The sequence below is a fragment of the Hyperoodon ampullatus genome (assembly GCF_949752795.1).
Source record: "Hyperoodon ampullatus genome assembly, chromosome: 15".
NCBI lineage: Eukaryota > Metazoa > Chordata > Mammalia > Artiodactyla > Ziphiidae > Hyperoodon > Hyperoodon ampullatus.
Window position 1 is genome coordinate 69,590,895 of NC_136928.1, and position 22,481 is coordinate 69,613,375.

Sequence of the window (22,481 nt, forward strand, 5' to 3'; positions counted from 1 at the left end):
AATTAATGTTAGAATTAACTTGCCTTATTGTCTATTAAACTATCTTGTTTCAACATCTAAAATTGACTTCCCTGCATTTTTCACCTACCCCAGAATTTATTATGTTCCGCTGGGCCAATCTTTTCTTCCCCTAGGGTCAGAAACTAAGAACTTCTGTCTCCCTTCCTGCCTCTCAACTTCCAACTTCTGCTCCAGAAACCACACCCTTGGGAGGAGGGGTCTGTCCACCTCTGGCAGGACCTCAGGGAATCAAGGCAGGGAGCGTGGGGCAGCCTCAGGGGAGTGGGAGGCACCAGACCTGGAAACAGGCCTTGTTGGAGAAGCTTCATGGCCAGTAGTCTTGGAGAAGTGGGAGGAATTAGAACCTGGTCCAGCCCCAGATGGGGCCCAGTCAGGTCAAGGATCGGAGCCGGCAGCAGACAGCGCCAGGGAATCAGGCGTGGTTTGAATGTCAGGTCCATAGCCAAGGTTACCTCTGGTGGCCTGTGGGAGCGGGCTGGGGACCAAGGACACCTAGGCCAGCCTGCAGGGTGCCAGGGGTGGAGGAGCAGGTTCTTGATGCCCAAAGAAGCCCTTGGTGCCAATGCACTGAGTTCACCGGACAGACGTCAGATCCCACCTGCCTCATCCCCTTCCTGTAGCTTCAGTTCTTCATGAGACCTGGATGTTGGTACTGGCCACCCTCTCACCTGCTGGCAGGTGCAGTTGGCTCAGAGGATGCATGTGAATCCCAGAAGCCTGTAGCCTGCGGCACACGTGTTAGGTGGCATCGTGACAACTAAATCAGCCCAGGACCTCTTCTGGTCTCCTGTGACATTCCATATGATCTGCAGCTGTTAGGATTATACACCCCTGGCCAGTAGATCTGGGCTTGGTTCACTTTCCTCCCCAGTTAATCAGCACAGTACCTGAATGCGCCTACGAAGTACGGGTGCAGTAAGTGGTGGTTGAACAAGTGAGTGAGTGAATAGATGAGTAGCAGAAGGACTGCTCAGGCTTCACAGGTAGGCAGGATTGGCCAGCTTCCCTACCATGAAAAGGTGGAAGGGAGAACCGCAGGCCCCTCACTCATCCATGGTGATGGGGCAGGGTCTACTTCAGGGATCTGAATACCCCCTCGAGGTCAGAAGCTTGGCTGGGGACCTCCCTGGACAGTGGGCAACTTGCAGTTGGATTTTGGTCACCACCCGCCCACCTCCTCCATCCTTCTGAAGACATGCCTTGACCATTGTCCTTTCCTCTCTTCCTCCTCTGGATACAGATTCTGGCCAATGTCTTCCTCTACCTGTGCGCCATCGTTGTGGGCATCATGTCCTACTACATGGCGGACCGCAAGCACCGCAAGGCCTTCCTGGAGGCCCGCCAGTCGCTGGAGGTGAAGATGAACCTGGAGGAGCAGAGCCAGCAGCAGGTGAGGCTCTTTGGGGGCGGCCTTGGGGCAGTGCCGGCCTGGAGCCTGGGTTTGGGGCCTGTCGGAAGGACGTGAACCCAGTTGCTGTGGGTACCCCAGGGCGCCATGTGAATTCTTTTTCTCTGGAGGCATCACTCTGTGTTATTCCTCTCCCCGCTCCCTCTGCCACACACCCCTGGGCAGATTGCTCACCTACTTTGTTCTCAGGGCTCCTCTCCCTGCGGTGGGGTGGGGTGGGCGTGGGAGACCCATCCCCTGGCCTCGGGGGCCCTTGTGTGTGAAGTCTGTCAGCCCCTCACCCCTCCTCCCACAGGCTCAGGGCAGTCTCCCCACTGCCTTCTCCTGCTAAGTCATTTGTGAAGACCTAAAACTGAGCCCAACCCCTGGGGAGCCCACGGTTTACATTTTTCCATCAAGAGAAGTGCCTGCCTGCTGTCCCCTCTCTGTTTACTGGCTTTACTCCAGCCTGATCCACTGCAGAGACTCCCCGCTCTCGTGTGACTCAGTCTTTTAAATAGTTTTTGGTCTGGGTTCATCTCACATGCTTTTTGAAGGATTTCAGAAATTACATCCACCAGTTTCCTGTTATCCATAGGTTGACTTGCCCTGAACAAACAAACTCAATAGGTTGAAAACATATGATTTCTCTGCTCTGGGAACCATGTCATTTTGTGTTCAGGTGGTGCTGTTTCCTCCAGTGGGTTCACTGAAATTGCTGTTTTCATAGACCCTGCCACCCAGGTGGGTGGGGCCTTAGTTTCGGGGGGCCCCACTGGTGGGCCTCATGTTCTGTAGACAGTGCTATTTGAAGGCACACACTGAGTCATTTAGCTGATGTGTCCTAGCTTTGTCTGTCCTGGGAGGTTCTTTCTCTCTCTGTTTACCAATGAGATCTAGAAGCTCCTGAGCTGGGCCTCGGACTCATCTCTTTCAGAAGACAGGCTTTAGAAGGGGAACCTTCCTACCTCCGTTGTGACAAAGGGCCCGTCATGTTCGTCCCCTTCTCCTTGGCCCTGTATCCTGTGGTTACCGAGGAGCTGCTGTGGCTTGAACATATTTAAAGAATCCTCAGTAAAGCTTTACTGGCTTTATTGAGTTCCTTTAAAGGCATTCTTTAATTTCTGCTTTTTATACTGTCTTGGTTCTTGTTTGCATTTGATCTCTCATAATGTGGAGGCAGCCCTCTGGGTTCTCTACATTAAAAAAAAATGATGTGTCACCACTGAGCTAGACTGGGGAGTTCTTTTTTATATAGTTTGTGCAGTTTTCAGCATACCCATCTGTGTTCATCTTGTCTGTCTCATAATGTATAATCCAGGACATCTTCAATTACATTCAGTAGTGCTTGGTGGGGGCCTCCTGGTGTGGTGAGGAAGGCCCTGAGTCTCACCCTGGATCTGTTAGTCTCTGGGTGGATGATTTAGACAAGTTATCCACCCCATAGAGCCTCACTTCCCTCATCTGCAAAGTGGGGGTATTGATACTCCAAAGTAGAGATGTTGATACTCATCTTGCTGAGGGTCAGATGGGAAACACAGAAGTGCTTTGTAACCAGTAAAGCTGGAAACAGTGATGGTCAGGCTGAGGTACGTAGGCCACAAGGCCCACTTTCTAATGCCCCTTTGGGCAGGATCAGTGCGGGGAGCCTGGGGTCTGGCTGAGAGAACCACCCCTGTGTGCTCCGGGCCTCCTGGACACCATGGAGCGGCCAGGGGGCACTGGCAGCCTGCCCAGGCCATGCTGCTGCTCCTATGCATTACCTGCTCAGACGCTAGCCCAGGAGTAAGGGGTCCAGGGAGGCAGAAGGGAGGTGCAGGGGGAGGAGGGGCACAGACCTCATCCCCAGGCCTTGCTGGGCCACAGCAGGTGGCTGTAAATGTCCATCAAGTGGACTCTAGCCTGAATGTGACCTTGGGCTAGTTCTTTCCCCTCTTTGGGCCTCAGTTTCCCTATATGTAAATAGTAGATGATAATAAATTTGGCGGTAACATGGGAGAATCTGTGTCAGTTGCTTTGAGAGTGAGAAAAGCATTATCACCATCAGGAGGGCTGGAATTCTGCCACCTGTGAGTTTCAATTTGCTATATTTTCCTTAGGACTTTTGTGACTATGGACATGAGAGCTGCTTGCCATTTTAACTTTCTTTCCATGTCCTTGACAGGTTTGGGTATCATGGTTATGCCAGACTTATTAATTGGAGAAATGTTCCCTCTTTCTAATCCCTGGAGAAGTTTAAGGAAGATTTAGGTTATTCCTGTAATGTTTACAAGAATTCACTAGTGGAGCCTTATTGGGTCTGGAGTTTTCTTTATGAGAAGGTCGTTTCATCTAAAGATAGAACGTTCTACATTTCTTTTTGCATGAGTTTTGGAAAATTTTTGTTTTTTCAAGAACTTGTCCATTTCATCTAAGTTTTCAAATTTTTGACATAATGTTCATTATATTTTCTTTTTATGTGTCATGTGTATGGGATTTGTGTTCCTTTTTTCATTACTGATATTGGTAATTTGTGCCTTCTGTTTTTAAATTTTTTCTTAATTTGTCTTACTAAGGTTTATTAATGTGGTTTATTAATGTTTTAGCCTTTTCAGTGAAACACCTTTTTGGTTCTTTTTGCATTTCTATAATTCATTAATTTATGCTTCTAACTTTGTATTTCCTTTCTTTGGGATTAATTGAGTGTGCTTTTTTACCTTCTTGAAATGGAACTGATATAGCTAATTTCCAGCATTTCTTTTCTAAAGTATGTATGTATGCTATAGATTTCCCTCATTACAGTGCTTTAGCTTTATCCCGCAAGTTTTGATATGTCATATTCCTGTTGTCATTTAGTTCCGTTTTCTAAATTCTAAAATTTATATTTTCTAAATCCATTGAGATGCCTTTGATCCATGAGCTATTTAGGAGTACATTAATTTCCAAATATCTGGGGAATGTTTAAAAGTTATCTTTTTATTATTGATTTTTAGCTTCATTTGACTGCGGTCAAAGAATATGCTCTGTGTGATTTTAGCCCTTTGAAGTTTGTTGAAACTTGATTTTTGACCTAACATGTGATTGGTTTTGATGCAGTTAAGAATAATGTATATTCTACAAAATGTATCAAGATGTCTTTCAAAAATGAATTAAGGTCGGGCCTCCCTGGTGGCGCAGTGGTTGAGAGTCCGCCTGCTGATGCAGGGGATACGGGTTCGTGCCCCGGTCCGGGAGGATCCCATATGCCACGGAGCGGCTGGGCCCGTGAGCCATGGCCGCTGAGCCTGCGCGTCCGGAGCCTGCGCTCCGCAACGGGAGAGGCCACAACGGTGAGAGGCCCGCGTACCGAAAAAAAAAAAAAAAAATGAATTAAGGTCAATAAATGTCAATTAGGATTCATTTGCATCTACCCCAAAGTATATTTTGCCTCTTTGGTCACAGTGCAAAGACCTCACAACACTTAATTCCCCCTCCCCAATACTTTCTGGCCACTGTAATATATTTGATTTTATTATTTATTTAGTTAGCTTTTTAAAAAATTGGGGTATAGATGATTTACAATATTTTGTTAGTTTCACATGTACAACATTGTGATTCGATTGTAATGTATTTTATGTAATTATGTAATTCGATTGTAATGTAATTCAACATGTTTTAAGCCCCACAAAACAGTCTTGTAAAGTTATATTATAGTCTTCTACAGTTAATATTCATTACCTATGTTTGCCCATATTTTACCCTCTCAGTTACACTCCATTTCTTCTTCATTGCTGTGCTTCCATCTTCTTGAGGAATTCCTTTTAATATTGCTTTTCAAGTCGGTCTGTTGGCACTAAATTCTCTCCATTTCTAATTGCTAGAAGTGTGTTTATTTTTATTTTCAATTTTGAAAGTCATTTTTTTATCAGATATAGAATTTAAGTTTTCTGGATTTTTACTTTCTGCTCTTTGAATGTGTGTTTCTATTATCCTCAGGCTTCCAGCTGTAGGACATAGTGTTGCTCCTTTTGTTATTTATTTTTTGAAGTATGGTTGCTGTATAATATTATGTAAGTTACAGATGTACAATATAGTGATTCACAATTTTTAAAGATTATACTCCATTTATAGTTATTATAAAATATTGGCTATATTCCCCGTGTTGTACAATAATACTGTTGTTCCTTTTAAACTAATGCATATTATTTTCCTCTGGTTGCTTTTACTGTTTTTTTTTGTCTTCGGTTTTAGTTTTGCCTAGGAGTTTTCTTTTGAAGTTACCCTGTTTTTTGTTGTTGTTGTTGTTTTGCGGTATGCAGGCCTCTCACTGTTGTGGCCTCTCCCGTTGCGGAGCACAGGCTCCAGACGTGCAGGCTCAGTGGCCATGGCTCACGGGCCCAGCCACTCCGTGGCATGTGGGATCTTCCCAGACTGGGGCACAAACTCGCGTCCCCTGCATCAGCAGGTGGACTCTCAACCACTGCGCCACCAGGGAAGCCCCTGAAGTTATCCTGTTTTGTTCTCAAAGAGCTTCTTGCGTTGATGGCTTGATGAAAATTTTTAGCCAGTATCTTTTTGTAGCTTCTCCGTCATTCTGTCCTTCCCTTCTATGACTCTAGATATCTTTATTAGACATTTCTTCCATGTTCCATAAATGTCTGGATCTTCCTTTTTTTCTTTCTGTGCTTCAGACTGAATATTTTTACTGACCTAACTTTCAGTTTACTAATCCTCTCTTCTGCTTTGTCAACTCAATGGTTGAGCTCATCTCTTGAATCCTTAACTTCAGTATTGTACTTATTTCAGTTCTAGAATTTCCATTTTATTTTATTTTATTAAAAACAATTTTCCATTTGATTTTAAAAAATAGATTTGAATTCTCTGGTTAAGTTCCCCGTTTTGTCATCTATTTTTAGAACCATATTAAACATTTATTTTAAAGTCTTTGACAACCATGGTATCAGAATACTGGTGGGTCCGCTTTTCTCTCTTGACTTCTGGTCCTGTCTTATGGCATCCTGGACTTTTAATTAACACTGGATATTGTGTATTGAAAATAATAGCAGCCCTGAATGATGTTGTGTCTCTCCAGACAGGATTACTTTTCTTGCAGCAGATGGTTATAGTAGGGTTAGCTCAGATTGATCTCTTGGGGGTGAGAAGATTTAAAGCTGCGTTCAGTGGGCTGGTCTGTTTCTGTTCTGTGCCTACTCTTAGGAAATATCCCTTCAGGGGTTTTGACTGAAAGGGTGTCCTCCTCTTGAGGGACCCTGAATTCCTCAGCATTAAGAGACTGCCAAAACTATCCTTTGATTTTTAGCCTCCTTTCTGTCACTTTCTGCTTGGATTTTCGGTCTCTTACCCCATACAGCTTAGGGATTGGCAAATGCCTCAAGGGGAGTAGTTTTAGAGAAAGTCAGGCTTACTTTTCTATGGTTCTCTTCTGTCCAGTATCTCACCCCTCTACTCTGCGTTGGAATCCTTGTCCACCAGTTATTCTTTCTCCAGCCCCTCGGAAGCTCTAGCCATTGCCCTCTGTTCAGACTCTGAACCCTGGTCTCAAGGAAAAAAGTAGCAGAGTGTGTTGGGCTCACTTAAATGTGTCTCTCTTCCCTCAGAGAGCTTGTGCCCTGAAGTCCTAGCTGTCTTGGTTGTTTCCTATTGCCTTCGGATAGCTGTTCTTTTGTGTTTTATCCAGCTTTTATAGTTCTTGGCTAAAGGGTTGGTCTGATATAAACTCCTCTATAAGAAGCAAGAGTTGGACATTACTTAAAATATTTTAAAGTTTATTTCAGAGTAGCTAAAAGTGTACATATTATAAAATTACAAAGGTATGAAAAAAATTGTACCATGGACAGTAAGTTTCCCTCTGTATACCATCCACTTTCCCATCCCTCAGACAGCCACTGTCATCTCTGTTGTGTATCCTTTCAGAGCTATTCTATTTCCAAGTCGTTGTATATAGGCACACCTTGCTTTATTGCACTTCACTTTATTGATTGTGCTGTGCAGATATTGAATTTTTTTTTTTTTAACAAATTGAAAGTTTGTGGCGACAATTCCCTGGCATTCCAGTGGTTAGGACTCTGTGCTTTCACTGCCGAGGTCCTGGGTTCAATCGCTGGTTTGGGAACTTAGATCCTACAAGCCATGGTGTGGCCAAAAAAAAAAAAAAAGAAAAGGAAAAGAAAGTTTGTGGCAACCCTGAATCAAGCAAGTCTATCAGCACCATTTTTTCCAACAGCATTCACTCATTTCATGTGTCTGGGTCACATTTTGGTAATTCTCACAATATTTCAAACTTGTTCATTATTATTATATTTGTTGTGGTGATCTTTGATCAGTGATCTTTGATATTACTATTGTAATTGTTTTGGGGGACCACGAACTGCACCCATATGATACAGCAAACTTAATAAATATGAGTGTTCTGACTGCTCCACTGACTGGCCATTCCCGCATCTCTCTCCCTCTCCTCGGGAGCCCTATTTTCTGAGATACAACAATATTGAAATCAGGCCAATTAATAACCCTACAATGACCTCTAAATGTTCAAGTGAAAGGAAGAGTCACATATTTCTCACTTTAAATCAAAAGCTGGAAATGATTAGCTTTAGTGAGGAAGGCATGTCAAAAGCCAAGATAGGCCAGAAGCTAGGCCTCTTGCACCAGTTAGCCAAGTTGTAAATGCAAAGGAAAAGTTCTTGAAGGAAATTAAAAGTGCTACTTCAGTAAACACAAGAATGATGAGAAAGCAAAAGAGTCTTATTGCTGATGTGGAGAAAGTTTTAGTGGTCTGGATAGAAGAACAAACCAGCCACAACATTCCCTTAAGCCAAAGCCTAATCCAGAGCAAGGCCCTAACTCTCTTCAGTTCTGTGAAGGCTAAGAGAGGTGAGGAAGCTGCAGAAGAAAAGACTGAAGCCAGCAGAGGTTGGTTCCTGAGGTCTAAGTTCTAAGGAAGAAGCCATCTCCATAACATGAAAATGCAAGATGAAGCAGCAAGTGCTGATGTAGAAGCTATAGCAAGTTATCTAGAAGATCTAGCTAAGATCATTAATGAAGGTGGCTACACTAAACAGTGGGTTTTCAATGTAGATGAAACAGCCTTCTATTAGAAGAAGATGTCATCTAGGACTTTCATAGCTAGAGAGGAAAAGTCAATGCCTGGCTCCAAAGCTTCAAAGAATGAGCTGACTTTCTTATTGGGGACTAATGCAGCTGGTGACTTGAAATCGAAACCAATGCTTATTTACCGTTCTGAAAATCCTAGGGCCCTTAAGAATTATGCTAAGACCTGTTGAGACCTAATGCTCAGAAAAAAAGATTCCTTTCAAAATATTACTGCTCAATGACAATGCACCTGGTCACCCAAGAACTCTGATGGAGATGGACAAGGAGATTACTGTTGTTTTCATGCCTGCCAACATAACATCCATTCTGCAGCCCATGGATCAAGGAGTAATTTCAACTTGCAGGTCTCATTATTTAAGAAATACATTTTGTAAGGCTATAGCTGCCAGAGAGAGTGATTCCTCTGATAGATCTGGGCAAAGTAAATTGAGAACCTTCCGGAAAGGATTCTTTATTCTAGATGCCATTAAGAACATTCGTGATTCATGTGAAGAGGTCAAACTATCAACATTAACAGGAGATTGGAAGAAGCTGATTCTAACCTTTGTGAATGAGGGGTTCAAGACTTCAGTGTAGGAAGTAACTGCAGACGTGGTGGAAATAGCAAGAGAACTAGAATTAGACGTGGAGGCTGGGACTTCCCTGGTGGCGCGGTGGTTAAGAATCCACCTGCCAATGCAGGGGACCCAGATTCGAGCCCTGGTCTGGGAAGATCCCACATGCCGCGGAGCAACTAAGCCCCTGTGCCACAACTACTGAGCCTGTGTTCTAGAGCCCGTGAGCCACAACTACTGAGCCCATGTGCCACAACTATTGAAGCCCACGCGCCTAGAGCCCGTGCTCCGCAACAAGAGAAGCCACTGCAATGAGAAAACCGTGCACCACAACAAAGAGCAGCCCCCGCTCGCTGCAACTAGAGAAAGCCCGTGCACAGCAACGAAGACCCAATGCAGCCAAAAATAAATAAATAAAATAAATCAATTTATTTAAAAAAAAAAAGAAGTGGAGGCTGAAGATGTGACTGAATGGCTGATGAAACTAATGGATGAAGTGTTGCTTCTTATGAATGAGCAAAGAGGATGGTTTCTTGAGGTAGATTCTACTTCTGGTAAAGATGCTGTGGAGATTGTTGAAATGACATAAAAGAATTTAGAATATTACCTAAATTTAGTGATAAAACAGCGGCAGGGTTTGAGAGGATTGACTCCAGTTCTGAAAGAAGTTCTACTGTTGGTAAAATGCCATCAAACAGCATTACATGCTACAGAGAAACCATTCGTGAAACGAAGCGTCCGTTGACACTGCAGACTTCATTGCCATCTAATTCTAAGACATTGCCACAGCTACTGCCACCTTCAGCAGCTACCACTGATCAGTCAGCAGCATCAACATCAAGGCAAGACCCTCCGCCAGCAAAAAGATCACAGCTTGCTGAAGGATTAGGTGATTGTTAACGATTTTTAGCAATGAAGTCTTTTTTAAAATCGAGATACATACATTTTTTTTTTTTGATATGCTATTGCACACTTTAGACTACAGTATAGTGCGAACATAACTTTTATATGCACTGGGAAACCAAAAAAATTCACGTATTCGCTTTATTGCAGTATTCGCTTTATCTCGATGTTAGGTTTATTGCAGTGTTCTGGAACTGAACCCACAGTATCTCTGAGGTGTGCCTGTACAGACTTTTCACACACAAATGGTAGTATGTTCACTCTTCTGCACTCCATCTATTCACCTAATCCCTTAGAGAGGGTTCTAAGTCCATATTGCAGTTGCCTCATGCCTTTTGTGACGGTGCTGTATTCCATTGTATAGAGGTAACATCATTTATTTAAAAGGGCTCCTGTAGATAGACATTTAGGTTATTTCCAATTTTTTGCTACTGCAAACATTGCTGTAATAGACATCTTTATAGGGACACCATATTATACGTGTACAAATATATCTGAAAACTCAATACCTAGAAGTGGAATTGCTGGATCAAAGGGCATGTGCATTTTAAAAATTATATATATATATGTATATGTGTATATATGTGTGTGTATGTGTATACATATATGTGTGTATATACATATATATATGCATATTTACTGTGGTAAAATATACAGAAGATAAAATTTACCATTTTAACCATTTTGAAGTGTATGAGTTCAGTGACATTAAGTACATTCACAACATTGTGCCGCCGTCACCACTGTTCGTTTTCAGAGCCTTTTCATCATCCCAAATAGAAACTCTATACCCGTTAAATATTCACTCCTCCTCCTCCTCTCCGCCAGCCCCTGACAACCACTATTCTACTTTGTCTTTATGAATTTGACTGTCCTAGGTACCTCATATAAGTAGAATCCTACAATATTTGTCCTTTTGTGACTGGTTTATTTCACTTAGAATAATGTCTTCAGGGTTCATCCATGTTGTAGTATGTATCAGAATTTCATTCCTTTTTAAGGTTGAATAATATGCCATTGTATGTATGTAACATGTTTTGTTTATCCATTCATTTGTTGACGGGCTCCACCTTTCAGCTCTTGTGAATGATGCTGCCATGCACTATTGGTGTACAAGTATCTGTTTGAGTCCCAGCTTTCCAAGTCTTTGGGGTATAAATCCAAGTGGAATTGCTGGGTCATATGGTGGTTCTGTATTTAACTTTTTGAGGAACCAGGCACGTGCATTTTTAATGTTGATAAATATTACCAGATTGTCTCATAGAGGTTCAAACAATTTACAGTCTTCCCAGGAATGAATGAGAGTGGACTTAGGCACTTAAGTTTTCCTTGTTTATCTAGAAAAGACTTCTTTGCTTTTGGAACCCTGCAGCTCCCCCCAGGGATGCCTATTTGAAAACCCCAGCTGCAGGGAAGGGAACAGGCCCCAAGGCAGTGGTAACATCCTGTGAGCTGTTGCCTGCTGTTTCCTTATTTGGCTCAAGTCACAGCCAGGTAAACACATGTTTGGAAGAGTTTCTTTTCTTTTTCAGTATTCGTTGTATGATATTTGATCAAAATAGACAAGTATAAAGAAAAAATACTGATAGAGGCATACTCCTTCAAGTCTTTTTTCCTTCTTCTATGTTTGAAAGAGTGTTAACCCTGATTATAAAAGTAACATCTTATTCTCAGATGTAGCAGTTCAGAACCAGATATTCAAGTCTTATGCCCGTCTCGTATGGTTATTATGGAAGCTCAGTGTAAAGGGTTTTTTAGCACAGTGCTAAAGAGTAGGCAGTGAACTGTCTACCATCATATTATTGTTGTTGGATACATTTTGAAGATACAGAGAAGTAGAATAAAACCTCCCATAATCCAGGGGTTACATTTAAAAATAATTTTTAAAAAATAGTGTGTTAAATTGGGTACTCGGCGAGAAAAGGCTTTCAGTTTTACTGGATTTTTTTCCCCTTTTTGTTGAGGTGAACAACATGTAACATAAAATTAACCATATTGTACAATTTAGTACATGGCAATGGCCCCAGCCCAGGGGACGCTGGCCAAGAAGGAGCCACGAGGCAGGATGGGAGCCGGCTGGGGCCGGTGCACCCTTGTCCATGGTTCCAGTCGGGACAGAGCTTGCTCCCTCCCCAGGCGTCGGGGCTGACATGGCGAGTGGTGTGTGGGCTGATTTTACATCCCAGGAATGTCAGCTGATGTGTCTCTGGAGCTGAGTGCAGGCCACTGGAGAGGTTGCACACTCCCATTTCCTTTTCCTCCTGTGAAAGCCCCTCGTGAGAATAAAAATGAGATAATAGACGTGAACACGCTTTGGAAAGGACTGCAGAAAGTCCTAGTGGGAGAGGAAACAGAAGCTGGTTTGGTCACCTATGTACTCACATTTGTTTAAATGCCTTTTTTAAACGTTCCCAATTTGCAGGGGAGACCTCCTTTCAGAATTTAGTTCTCAGGGTCCCTGTCTCACTGTTTCTTTTGCCGGCGAGTGTTTATCTTGCCTTCTAAACTGCTTTGGGAGGAGGCACTGTGTGTGGCCTCCAGCCGTCACTCTCCTCTCCGGCGTCAGGAGCCCACCCCGATCCTCTGGTTCTGTCCTCTTGGCTGCTGTCACCTGGGAGGCTGGGCTGTCCTTTGCTAAGATGAGCAGCCTCCTGCTGACGGCAGGTGACGCCCGGTGGGTGGGCCGCCGGCCTCATCCCTGGCAGGTGCTCAGCTTGTCTCCTCTGCCGGGAGGGATGGGACCTTGTGGAGTTGAGGCTCTGTGAGTGTGGCCCTGGCAGACGAGGGCTCTCCTTGCATTGCCGAGCACGTACCTGGAGCTTTAGGCCGTCCAGTGGCATTGACCACAGGGTGGTCCGGGTGGACTTCAGGCCTGTCTCCAGCTTCTCCTCAGCTCCACGGGCCTGTTAGGGTTGAGCAGGAGGCCCAGAGGAGGGAGGTGGAGTCGTTTTTCTTTATTCCCATGTGACCATAACTCGAGGGTTTAGTTGGGGACCTTGGGGGTTGCTAAGCGGCCCGACTGCCACCTGACAACTGCAGGCACCCAGGAAATCCACCCAGTACACACCCGTCGCCAGGTACAAACTCTAGACTTCTGAGCCTTTCTGAAGCACATACTCGGAATTACTTCCCAGGGAGTGGGAGGTGGGTGGAGGAGGATGTGGGGGGAGGATGGGGGGTTGACGGAGACTCCGCAGGCTTGCACTTCCTTCGGATCACGTTCAGTTAGGAAACCAACCTGGTCCTCACCCGGGGAGGAGAGCTGCCCTTGGTCCCCACCCTCCTGGGGGAGGAAGCTGCGGCCGGGCGTCTGGGGGAGAGCCCGAGGCTGCCTGTGCCGGGTTCTAGGCCAGAAAACCATCCACCGCCACCCGTACCCACCTAGGGCCAGGGGTCAGATCACCTTCTTCCGTGGTGCCCTGGGGAACTCGGTGTGGGTGAGTGCTGGGGGCCCTCACCTCGGGGGGACGCAGACGGGGCAGTCGCTGCTGCCTCTCCTGCTACCCCAACCCAAAGCCCGGAGCACCTTTGACTGGGGGGGGGTTCTTCTTCGTGCAGGAGTGTTTCCCTGGGTGGGTGACCTTCTGCCCTCGAGCAGGTCACCCCGTTATCGCGCGACTCAGACTTCTCCGGTAAGAGCAGCTTGGGACTGGGACTGCTGCCATTTCAAAAGCTCAGTTTCTGGTCTTTCTGAAGGTCTCTGACCTCTGGCCAAGCCTGCCTCACTGTTCCCTTCAAGACCTTTAGCTGTGAGGATAAGGTGTAGAGTGACCTCAGCCTCAGTTGGTGGTGAGAGGGGAGTCAGAGTGACAGAGAGCGACAGAGAGCTGAGGGGGAGTGACTGCCTCCTAGCCTGGGGGTGGGTTTCTAGTGTCAGCCCTCAAAGCGCCAGCTGTTGCCCTGTCAACAGTGGGGCTGGGCCTGGGGACCTGCCTCCTGTGTCACCGCACATCGTCACAGCTGATGGAGGCAGGACAAGCCCATTGTTTACTTGACGGGAACCATGGAGAAAACCCCCTGACAGCAGCCTCCGAAATGCTTGCTGTCTTAACTGCTTCACAGAACCACTCATGAGTATTTTTTAGTTTTTAGTTTAGCCTTGAAGGCCTCTTGGTTTGAGAAAAGCCAGAAGGTGAATTTCCCATGGTATGAAGCAGGCATTAGTGCTTATGTCGGTTCCAGCTCTCACCTCTTGGATTTCACAGAATGTTCTTCATTCTGACATTCCAGGATTTAGCACAACAAGCCCATGTTAGGTGGTGCACATGATGAGCGCACAGAGGACAAGCTGTTCTAAGGCCGTGGAGGCCCCCGCCGGTGGGGGAACATTTGCTGGGTCAGGGGGACTGGGCGCTGGTGGTGCTGCTAATGCATGGCCCCGTGTCTGGGCTGTGGCCTCCGCGCTGGCTCCCTGCCGGGCTCTGGAGGATCCTGGGCCCAGAGCCGTCCTCCAGCAGTGTTCTTCTCTCCACACAGTTGTAGAGTCTACGGTCGGGGTCCAGTCTGGTCCGGGTTGTGGTGCGTCCCCACCTTTATCTGGCTGTAAAGATGGAAGTTTTGTTTAGTAATAGGAGTTGGGTTTTTTTGTTTTGTTTTTTTTTAACAATTACTTCTGCCCAGTCTTGAGCTGAGTTTTTACTGAATTATCTCATTTAATCATCACAACAAAACCCAGAAGGGGAGTTGGCCCTCCCTCCCAGTGAGGGCCTCTATTTGGCAGATCTACTTACTGTTGAGGAGAATTAGGTGAGTAGTCCCCAGACTACATGTGGCCTGTCAGTTTCTGTTTAGTTTGACCTGCCCAGAGCTTCAAAAATTTCTAATACTTAAAAATTTGGACACTCTATATAAAAACTTGTATTTCTGACTGCCTTGAGAAATGGAAATGTCTGACAACACAGGGTGCAGAGCGAAGCTTGCATTCACATCCGAGCCAGGCCACTTACTTGCCCCATGACCTTGAGCCAATTACTTATGGCCTTTGAGCCCCCATTTCTTTGTAAAATGGGAACAGAATAGGATTGTCAGACTGTCTAAAAGAGAGGATTCATCCCACAAATATTTGAGGCACGCTTCTAGACACTGGGGATACAGTTGTGAACAGAACAGATTCTAGTGGGGGAGACAGTCATTAAACAAATGCTATGTTAGGAAGTAGGACAGGCAGTGGAGAAAAACAAAGCAGGGGAAGGAGCATAGAGCCTGCCAGAAGTGAAGGGAGGTTGCTGTTTAATATCGTGTGGCCAGAGAAGGCTTTCCGATAAGATGAGATTGGAGCAGAGACCTGAAGGCAGTGAGGGAGTGAGCCATGCAGTGATCAGAGAAATGAGCGGTAAGTGCAAAGGCCCTGTGGTATGTTCATAGGATGTCAAGGTGGTCAGTGCAGATGGAGCAGAAGTGAGGGGATGAGAGGTAGGAGATGAGGCAGAGAGGTGATGGGGGCCAGATTCTACAAGGCCTCGTTAGGACCTTGGCTTTTCCCTTGAGGGAAATGGGAGACATTGGAGGGTTGTAGGTTTTAAATGGATCAGTCTGGCTTATGGTGGAGAAGAGATAGCAGTGGAAGCAGGGAGACCAGTTCGAAGCGTTGCAGTAATTTTGGTAAGAGAGGATAATGGCCCAGACCAGGATGGAGGTGATGAGGAGGACAGAGGGTTCTGGGTATGTTTTGAAGGCAGAGCCACAGGACTTACTGCTGGGTAGACGGGAGATGAGAGAGTGGGAAGTCCATGATGGCTCTTAAGGATTTTAGCCTGCAGGTGAGCTGCTGCTTCGGGTCCAGGACGGAAGCAGGTGACGTGTGCTTCCATGGCAGACATAGTAGCAGTCTTTTCCACTGATCACAGACGTGACCTCGGCATCCTTCTCAACACAGTGCTCCAGGCAGCTGCTCTCTGTCCCTCCGAGTTGGACTTAATTGCTGCGGTAGTGTTCTAGAGCTGCATAGCCATTTGTGGCTATTTAAATTAAAATTAGTTAAAATTTTTAAATTAAAAGTCAGTTCCTCAGGACTTCCCTGGTGGTCCAGTGGTTAAGACTCTACGCTCCCAATATAGGGATCCCAGGTTTGATCCCTGGACAGGGAACTAGATCCTGCGTGCCGCAACTAAAGATCCTGCACGCCGCAGCTAAAGATCCTACGTGCCGCAACAAAGACCTGGTGCAGCTAAGTAAATAAATAAATAAATACTAAAAAAAAAAACCCAAAAAAGTCAGTTCCTCCATTGCACTGGCCACGTTTCATGCGCTCAGTAGCTGCATGTGGCTGGTTTGTGGCCACCGTATTGGAGAGCACAAATTACAGGCATTTCCATGACTGCCGAAAGTGCCGTTCTAGAGGGTGGTGGCTTGCCTCTTGGGCCACGTCTCCTAGTTGACAGCTCATTAACTCATCACACCTCTAAGGAGCACCCTCTTTGTGCCAGGCTCTTGGTGAGGGCTCCAGATGCCACACGTGTGGGCTGTCTTTGGGCCCAAAGGGCAGTCTCCTGAGACAGTGGACACGTTGGCCCACAGGGGCCCGTCTCTGGGGACTGCGCAGGAGCCAGGCAGATGACCAGCAGCTGCACTGGCTCAGCAGCCCCTCTCCCACTCCAGCAGGGTAAGGGTTCTGGGCTGACCCTGGGTCTGTGTGGTTTCTGGGCTGTTCTCCCAACACTGAGATTGAATGTGGTCCTGCTTCCGTCTTGGAGCCCGTCTACCTGGGAGACTCTGGGCTGCTGGCGTGGAGCCTGTTTTGCGGTGGAAGGTCTTGTTTAAAGATATGCGGGTCTTTGAGTTACACAGCCTCTCCCTCCTCTGAACTCTCGTGGCCTTTGGCTGAAGACAGCAAAGCACTCCTGTCCTGTGAGGCCAACCAGTCGGCGAGTGACTTGACTGCTCTGCTCATCCAAGCTCTTGGGAGTACTGTTTACCTTTGAGCTTCACAGCATGTAGCTTGCGGACTTGCCTAGATGACCAGTGATTGTTCTTTGATGACGTTGAGTGACCGAGGTCATGGCCATGTCTTTTAGATGGGGCAGCACGTGTGGGCCCCTACCCTACAGGGCGGCTGTCTGCTCACATAGAAGCGGCAGCACCGGGGCGTCCAGATTTCACGTGATGCGGTCCTGTGTCTTCTCATCAGGGAGAGGAGCTGTTTGGGCCCTGACCTCCCTGGGCTAAAGGCCAGGTCCTGCCCTGCAATTCCTTCCTCCTGCTGCCTCCTTTGCTCAGGTGCTCAGGCCAGGATGGGCACCTGGGGGCGTCCAGTGACCTTTTGGCTTCTAAGTGGCCTGGAAACTCCAAGAACGTGGGCAGATCAGGACCAGAACAGACACGTTTGCAGACAGCTGTGGGTCTGCTCACAGCCTGTTGTAGTGACATGTATTTGTGTGTGTGTGTGCGTGTGTGCGTGCGTGTGTGTACCCAGCAGGACACACACATTCTTTAAATAGACAAGCAGACTTAGCAGGCTTACTTTGTACAGACACTGGACACACACACTCACAGGCGCACAGGCACAGTACCGGCCACCTGGGCGCTGTAGGTCTCTCCACTTAAATCTGTCTTCCTCCCTCTGCCCCTTTCACCAGGATGTTGTAGAAACTTAGCTTCTCATCAGCCAAGCTCGTTGATCCACGTCCCTGGCGGCCACCCTGCTGTAATTAACTCCTGAATATGCCTCATCAGAGTATCAGCTGTGACAACTCAGGGCCCCTGGGAGAGGTGCTGGCCTCCTCCTCTGTCTCAGTCCTGGGGTAGCAGGAAGGCGAGGCCTGGCGTGCTTGATCCGTCCCTTCCCAGAGCCTGGCCGAGACCATGCTGACAGTGCCCTGGCCGGGCTCACGGCTCACCTGAGCAGCTCGGCATGTAACCGTTTACAGATGAGGAGACCCCAGCCCAGGAGGCCGAACATCCTGCCCCGGGGCACTGTGGTCTCTTCTCCCCGGGACCAGGACCCCTTGCCCCACCCGGTCTGCTCACCTGCCTGGGGCGGGCCTGGGTCCTCCCCAGGATCTGGGTAGTTTTCTGCTCTACCCATGAAGCCTACTAGAAACTTCCTGTCTCTTTCTGGACCGTGTCTGATTCTTTTCCCAGAGGGCCAGGGCCTTGCCTTCCGTTGCCGTGTGTTTTGCGGATGAGCCTTGAGGGCTGGGGAGAGGCTGCGTGAGGCCCTTCCCCCTCCTTCTTTCTCTGTGTGGAGCCGTGTCTCAGCCCCCGAGCCCCTGAGTCCCTGTCCTCTGCTGGTGGTTCCATCCGCGGTTGCCCCCTCCTGCCGCCTTCTCACGCGGTATCTGGGGACGGGAGGTCGCCACCTCTGGGGCAGCACATTCTTTGTTTGCACTGTTTTGACTTTTAGAGAATTCTCCCTCCGCAGGAAGCAGCACTCTGTTCCCCGCAGTCTTCCCTCCTGGGGCCTTCAGAGCAAGCTCATCCCTTTTCCGCACAGCAGCGTTTCTCAGACTTTAATTCTCCATGGGGGCACAGATCGCCCTCTTCTCTGGGCCGATTCCCACCCACCCTCCGGTGACCGGACTCCGGCTCCCTCACCACAGGGTCACTCGCTGACCAAGGCCCAGGAGATCTGTTTCTTTGTTGGGGGGAGAACCCAGAAGCTCCACCACCTCCTCTTTCGGGACCTTAACTTCTATTAAGGGCCAAGGGGTTGTGTAGGCATCATTTTATGCTGTGAATTCATTTAAAATCTAATAGCATCTCAAATGGCCAGACTTTTCCCCCAGGGTTGATACACTGTGTCCCGCCCCCATTCTGTTCTCTGGCAGTTGGTTTTGGGGACTCAAGTAGAGGTTATTACATTTACCCCTTTTGAAGTTGATCCTCTGCGTTTTATCAGATTGCTCTGGAGTAAAGTCCATATTAACCAGTTGTCCTAGTGACATGCCATCCACACATTTTATAGATACATGGTCTGTACCTTCTCAAGTGTTCCTTCTGGAAAAATTTCCACTTCGAACAAAGAAAGAGATACTTAAGAGAGAACCCATTTTACACATGAGCAACCAAGGCCAAAGGGGCAAAGTGTATGCCCCAGGTCGCAGGGGCCTTAGCGGCCTGACCCCAGCTCAGTGATTTTTTGCTTTACCCCCCAAAGCTACTCCTCTTCCTTCTGACAAGATTTTTAAATCTTTAAAATGCTTCGTCTCTTCAGCAAAGTCATTTGGAGTTAGTCATTATTATCGCCACATCTGTCTCTTCAGCCTTCAACTTCCATTCCTTCTTTCGGTCCAGACCATCAGATTTTAAAAGTAGCTTTAAGGTAAGGAAATGTCATTTTCCCACAGTCTAGTTTTCTGGCCAACTTCCACTGTGTCACTTAAAGTCATGGTTCAAGAGTGAAGCAAGCACATGCCAGAACTTCAGGGCACCACAAGCCTGAAAAGGCACAGTCCTGAAAAAAGTGCCCTCTGTGCTCATGTCATTTTTATAAAGGAGAGATGATAGGAAGGGGCCTGGAGTTGATCACAAGAATTCACGTGATAATGAATGCTGAGCGTTAGAATTCAAAATACCAGGAGTTTTAAAGAGGTGGGGGGGGAGTGACAGTTTCAATTCAGTTTTGAAACTATTACAAAACAACTAATTTAAAAAATAAAAAAGGGTTAAGGGAGAAGAAGAACTAAATGAAAAGATTATCCAAATTATTGAGCATCCTCCCCCTGCCTACTATATTAGTTTCTGATAAACTTTGATCACATCTCCCTCTTTACTCCCAGTTCTTTGGGACTGTGGTCATCAGTGGTTTTTGGCTTTCCTGGAGGAGCCTGGGTGAGTGTTGGACCCCTGCATCTTCGACCGTATGAGTCCAAGTTTCTGGAGGTGTGTTGCCATTTCCACCTTGACATGACTCACACTGCTCTCCTATCCTCTGGGTTTCAAGGGTTCTGCTTCTTTCTTTCCTTTTTTTTAGTATCTTCCTTCTTTTTAATATTTATTTTATTTCTTTTCTTTTTTTTTTTGCGTGGGCCTCTCACCGTCGCGGCATCTCCCGCTGCGGAGCACAGGCTCCGGACGCGCAGGCCCAGCGGCCATGGCTCACGGGCCCAGCCGCTCCGCGGCGTGTGGGATCCCCCCGGACTGGGTCACGAACCCGCGCCCCCCGCATTGGCAGGCAGACTCCCAACCACTGCGCCACCAGGGAAGCCCCTTCCTTTTCTTTTTTTTTGGCTGTGTTGGGTCTTAGTTGAGGCATGCAGGGTCTTCACTGAGGCATGTGGGATCTTTTGTGGTACACAGGCTTCTCTCGAGTTGTGGCATGTGGGTTTTCTCTCTCTAGTTGTGGTGCATGGGGTCCAGAGCGCGTGGGCTCTGTAGTTTGTGGCATGCAGGCTCTCTCATTGAGGTACGTGAGCTCAGTAGTTGTGGCACGTGGGCTTAGTCCCCCTGTAGCATGTGGGATCTTAGTTCCCTGACCAGGGCTCGAACCTGCATCCCCTGCATTGGAAGGAGGATTCTTTACCACTGGACCAGCAGGGAAGTTCCCATTCTGCTTCTTTCTAATCCACAAGTCCCGGTTGAGGTTTTTGCCTGTTGCTCGGACATGGCCTTGGAGGCGGGGGTCTCCAGCAGTGACCTCGGCAGCAGGATCTCTCTCTGGGTGTACCGATCAGCTCCTCTCCACTACAGGACCGTGACTGTGCCTTTCCCCTTGGTTTCCTTTCCTTCAAATCCTTCTCAAATGCTCATAAAGTGGTGCTTCCAAACTTCAGTGTGCTCACCAGTCACCTGAGGATCTTTGGGCCTTGCTGGGTGAGCCCCAGGTGATGCTGAGGCTTCCCCTCTGCAGGCCAGACTTGGGGTCATGAGGCCGTGGTCCCGTGGGATGGGCTCAGCTGTACCAGGGGACCTCCCAGCGCCTAGATGTCCAGGGACTCATCAGAAGTTTCTGCTCCTCCAGTATCAGCGTCAAGTGATGCCGAGCTTCGCACAGGAACCACGCACCTCTGGGCCCTTTGCGGTCAGTCCAGTGGCAGCTCACTGGACCACAGGGGAGACCTGGTGGCACCCCCGTCCAGGTGAGCCCCTCTGGAGCTGCTGCACTTGGCTTCTCTTGCAGCTTTGGGGTGACCCGGCATCTCAGGGCCCTCACCGCTGGTCACATCCAGAGCCAGCTGTCAGTCACTGAGGCAGGGCTCTCAGCATCGGCCCCTCCTCCTCCTCCCCTCGGCCCATGGGGAAAGGGCGCGGGGCGCTCAGGGCAGTCTCCCGGCCTGCCCAGCACCGAGCCCAGGCCTCCCCTGTGTCCGCCCCAGCAGCACTCTCCGCCTCCTTCTCTGCTGACTGTCAGGAAGAGCCCCAGCAGCTGCCCTGGCCCGGCCCGCTCTTCCCGGTGCCCCGATGTGGTCTGGTGAGCCTGGGCCAGAATGCTGAGGCACCCACGGAGGACCCACCCTCCCACACAACAGCACAGGGACTGGGGCCCGCAGGATGTTCTGGTGGGCTCATCCCCAGGGGAGCCGTGTTGTTACGTCCTTACTAGATAAGATGTGGGCACTTCTTTTTCTTCACATTCATAGCAGAACAACGTCCGGTGCAGGTGAGAGAGTTAGAGTGTGAAAAGTACGTCTTTTGGTGGAGAAAAACCACCAGTTCCATCGGTCAAGGAGCCCTGGGTCCACGTTCCGGGTCTGCCACTATGGCTGAGGAACCGGGACAATCCACCTAACCACTCCACACCTTGATTTGGGCACCTGCAAGATGGAGGCAATATGACGTGTTTGTGAAAATATCGGGTAGGTGAGAAAGTTTTAGGGAAGAAGAGGGACGATCTTGATACTGGTCGTTAGTGTCCACTTGCCTGGCGACTTGCTGTGCTTCTGAGAACTGCAGGAAGAAGCCAGCCCAGGGCGCCGGTTCTATCGCATGGCTCCCTAAGAGAGGGCCACTGCCTCCTTCCCATTTCACTGGGGGGCTGTGGTCTCCTGCTTGCTTCGCACCTGGCCGCCAGTCTCCTTTCTCAGGTTATAGCCAAGCAGATGTGGGAGTCTGGAGGCAGCTCAGTGGCCTTGCAGGGATGGTCCATTTCTAAGAAAACTGGTAGTTACAGACAAGCTGGGGTCAGGGTCACAGCTGGAGGCAACAGGAAGTTTTGTGTTTATTTCCAGTTTAAAACATACTTAAAGAAGCAGCAGCAGTATAACAACCATATAGCAATTTTGAAAAGCATGTGAAGTTTTCTTTTAATTCCATCTCTCACATTGTTACCCTTTTCTCTCTTGGATACATCCTTCTGCCATTATTTCGATGCATGTGCATCCAGCGTCACCTTCACAGAATACAATTTCATGTCTTGCTTTTCTCTCTCATCATTTTCTTGTAACAGTTTTCACCAATATCATTTTTAAGGTTGCATAATCTTCCATCCAGAGGATGTGTCACAATCTAATTAGCCATTTTCTGGGCATTTGGGCTGCTTATAGTTCTTTCCACAAGCGTAAGTGATGCTGCATTCAAGTTCTTACACATAGATCTTCTTACTTCTTTTGGATTATTTCTGTTGGATAAATTCCCAGAAGAGTCATTAA

The 22,481-nt window shown here is 47.6% G+C and overlaps 1 protein-coding gene across 2 annotated transcripts in view; it reads left to right on the forward strand.

Moving 5' to 3' along the window:
* Positions 1 to 22,481, forward strand: part of ADCY3 (adenylate cyclase 3) — a gene marked incomplete at its 5' end in the record, with an annotated part of 90,713 nt that overhangs the window by 40,041 nt on the left and 28,191 nt on the right. For both annotated transcript variants that reach the window (XM_079721136.1, XM_079721137.1), the window contains one exon: positions 1,262 to 1,411. In XM_079721136.1, the coding sequence (XP_079577262.1) occupies positions 1,262 to 1,411 (150 nt within the window). The remainder of the gene's footprint in view (positions 1 to 1,261; positions 1,412 to 22,481) is intronic.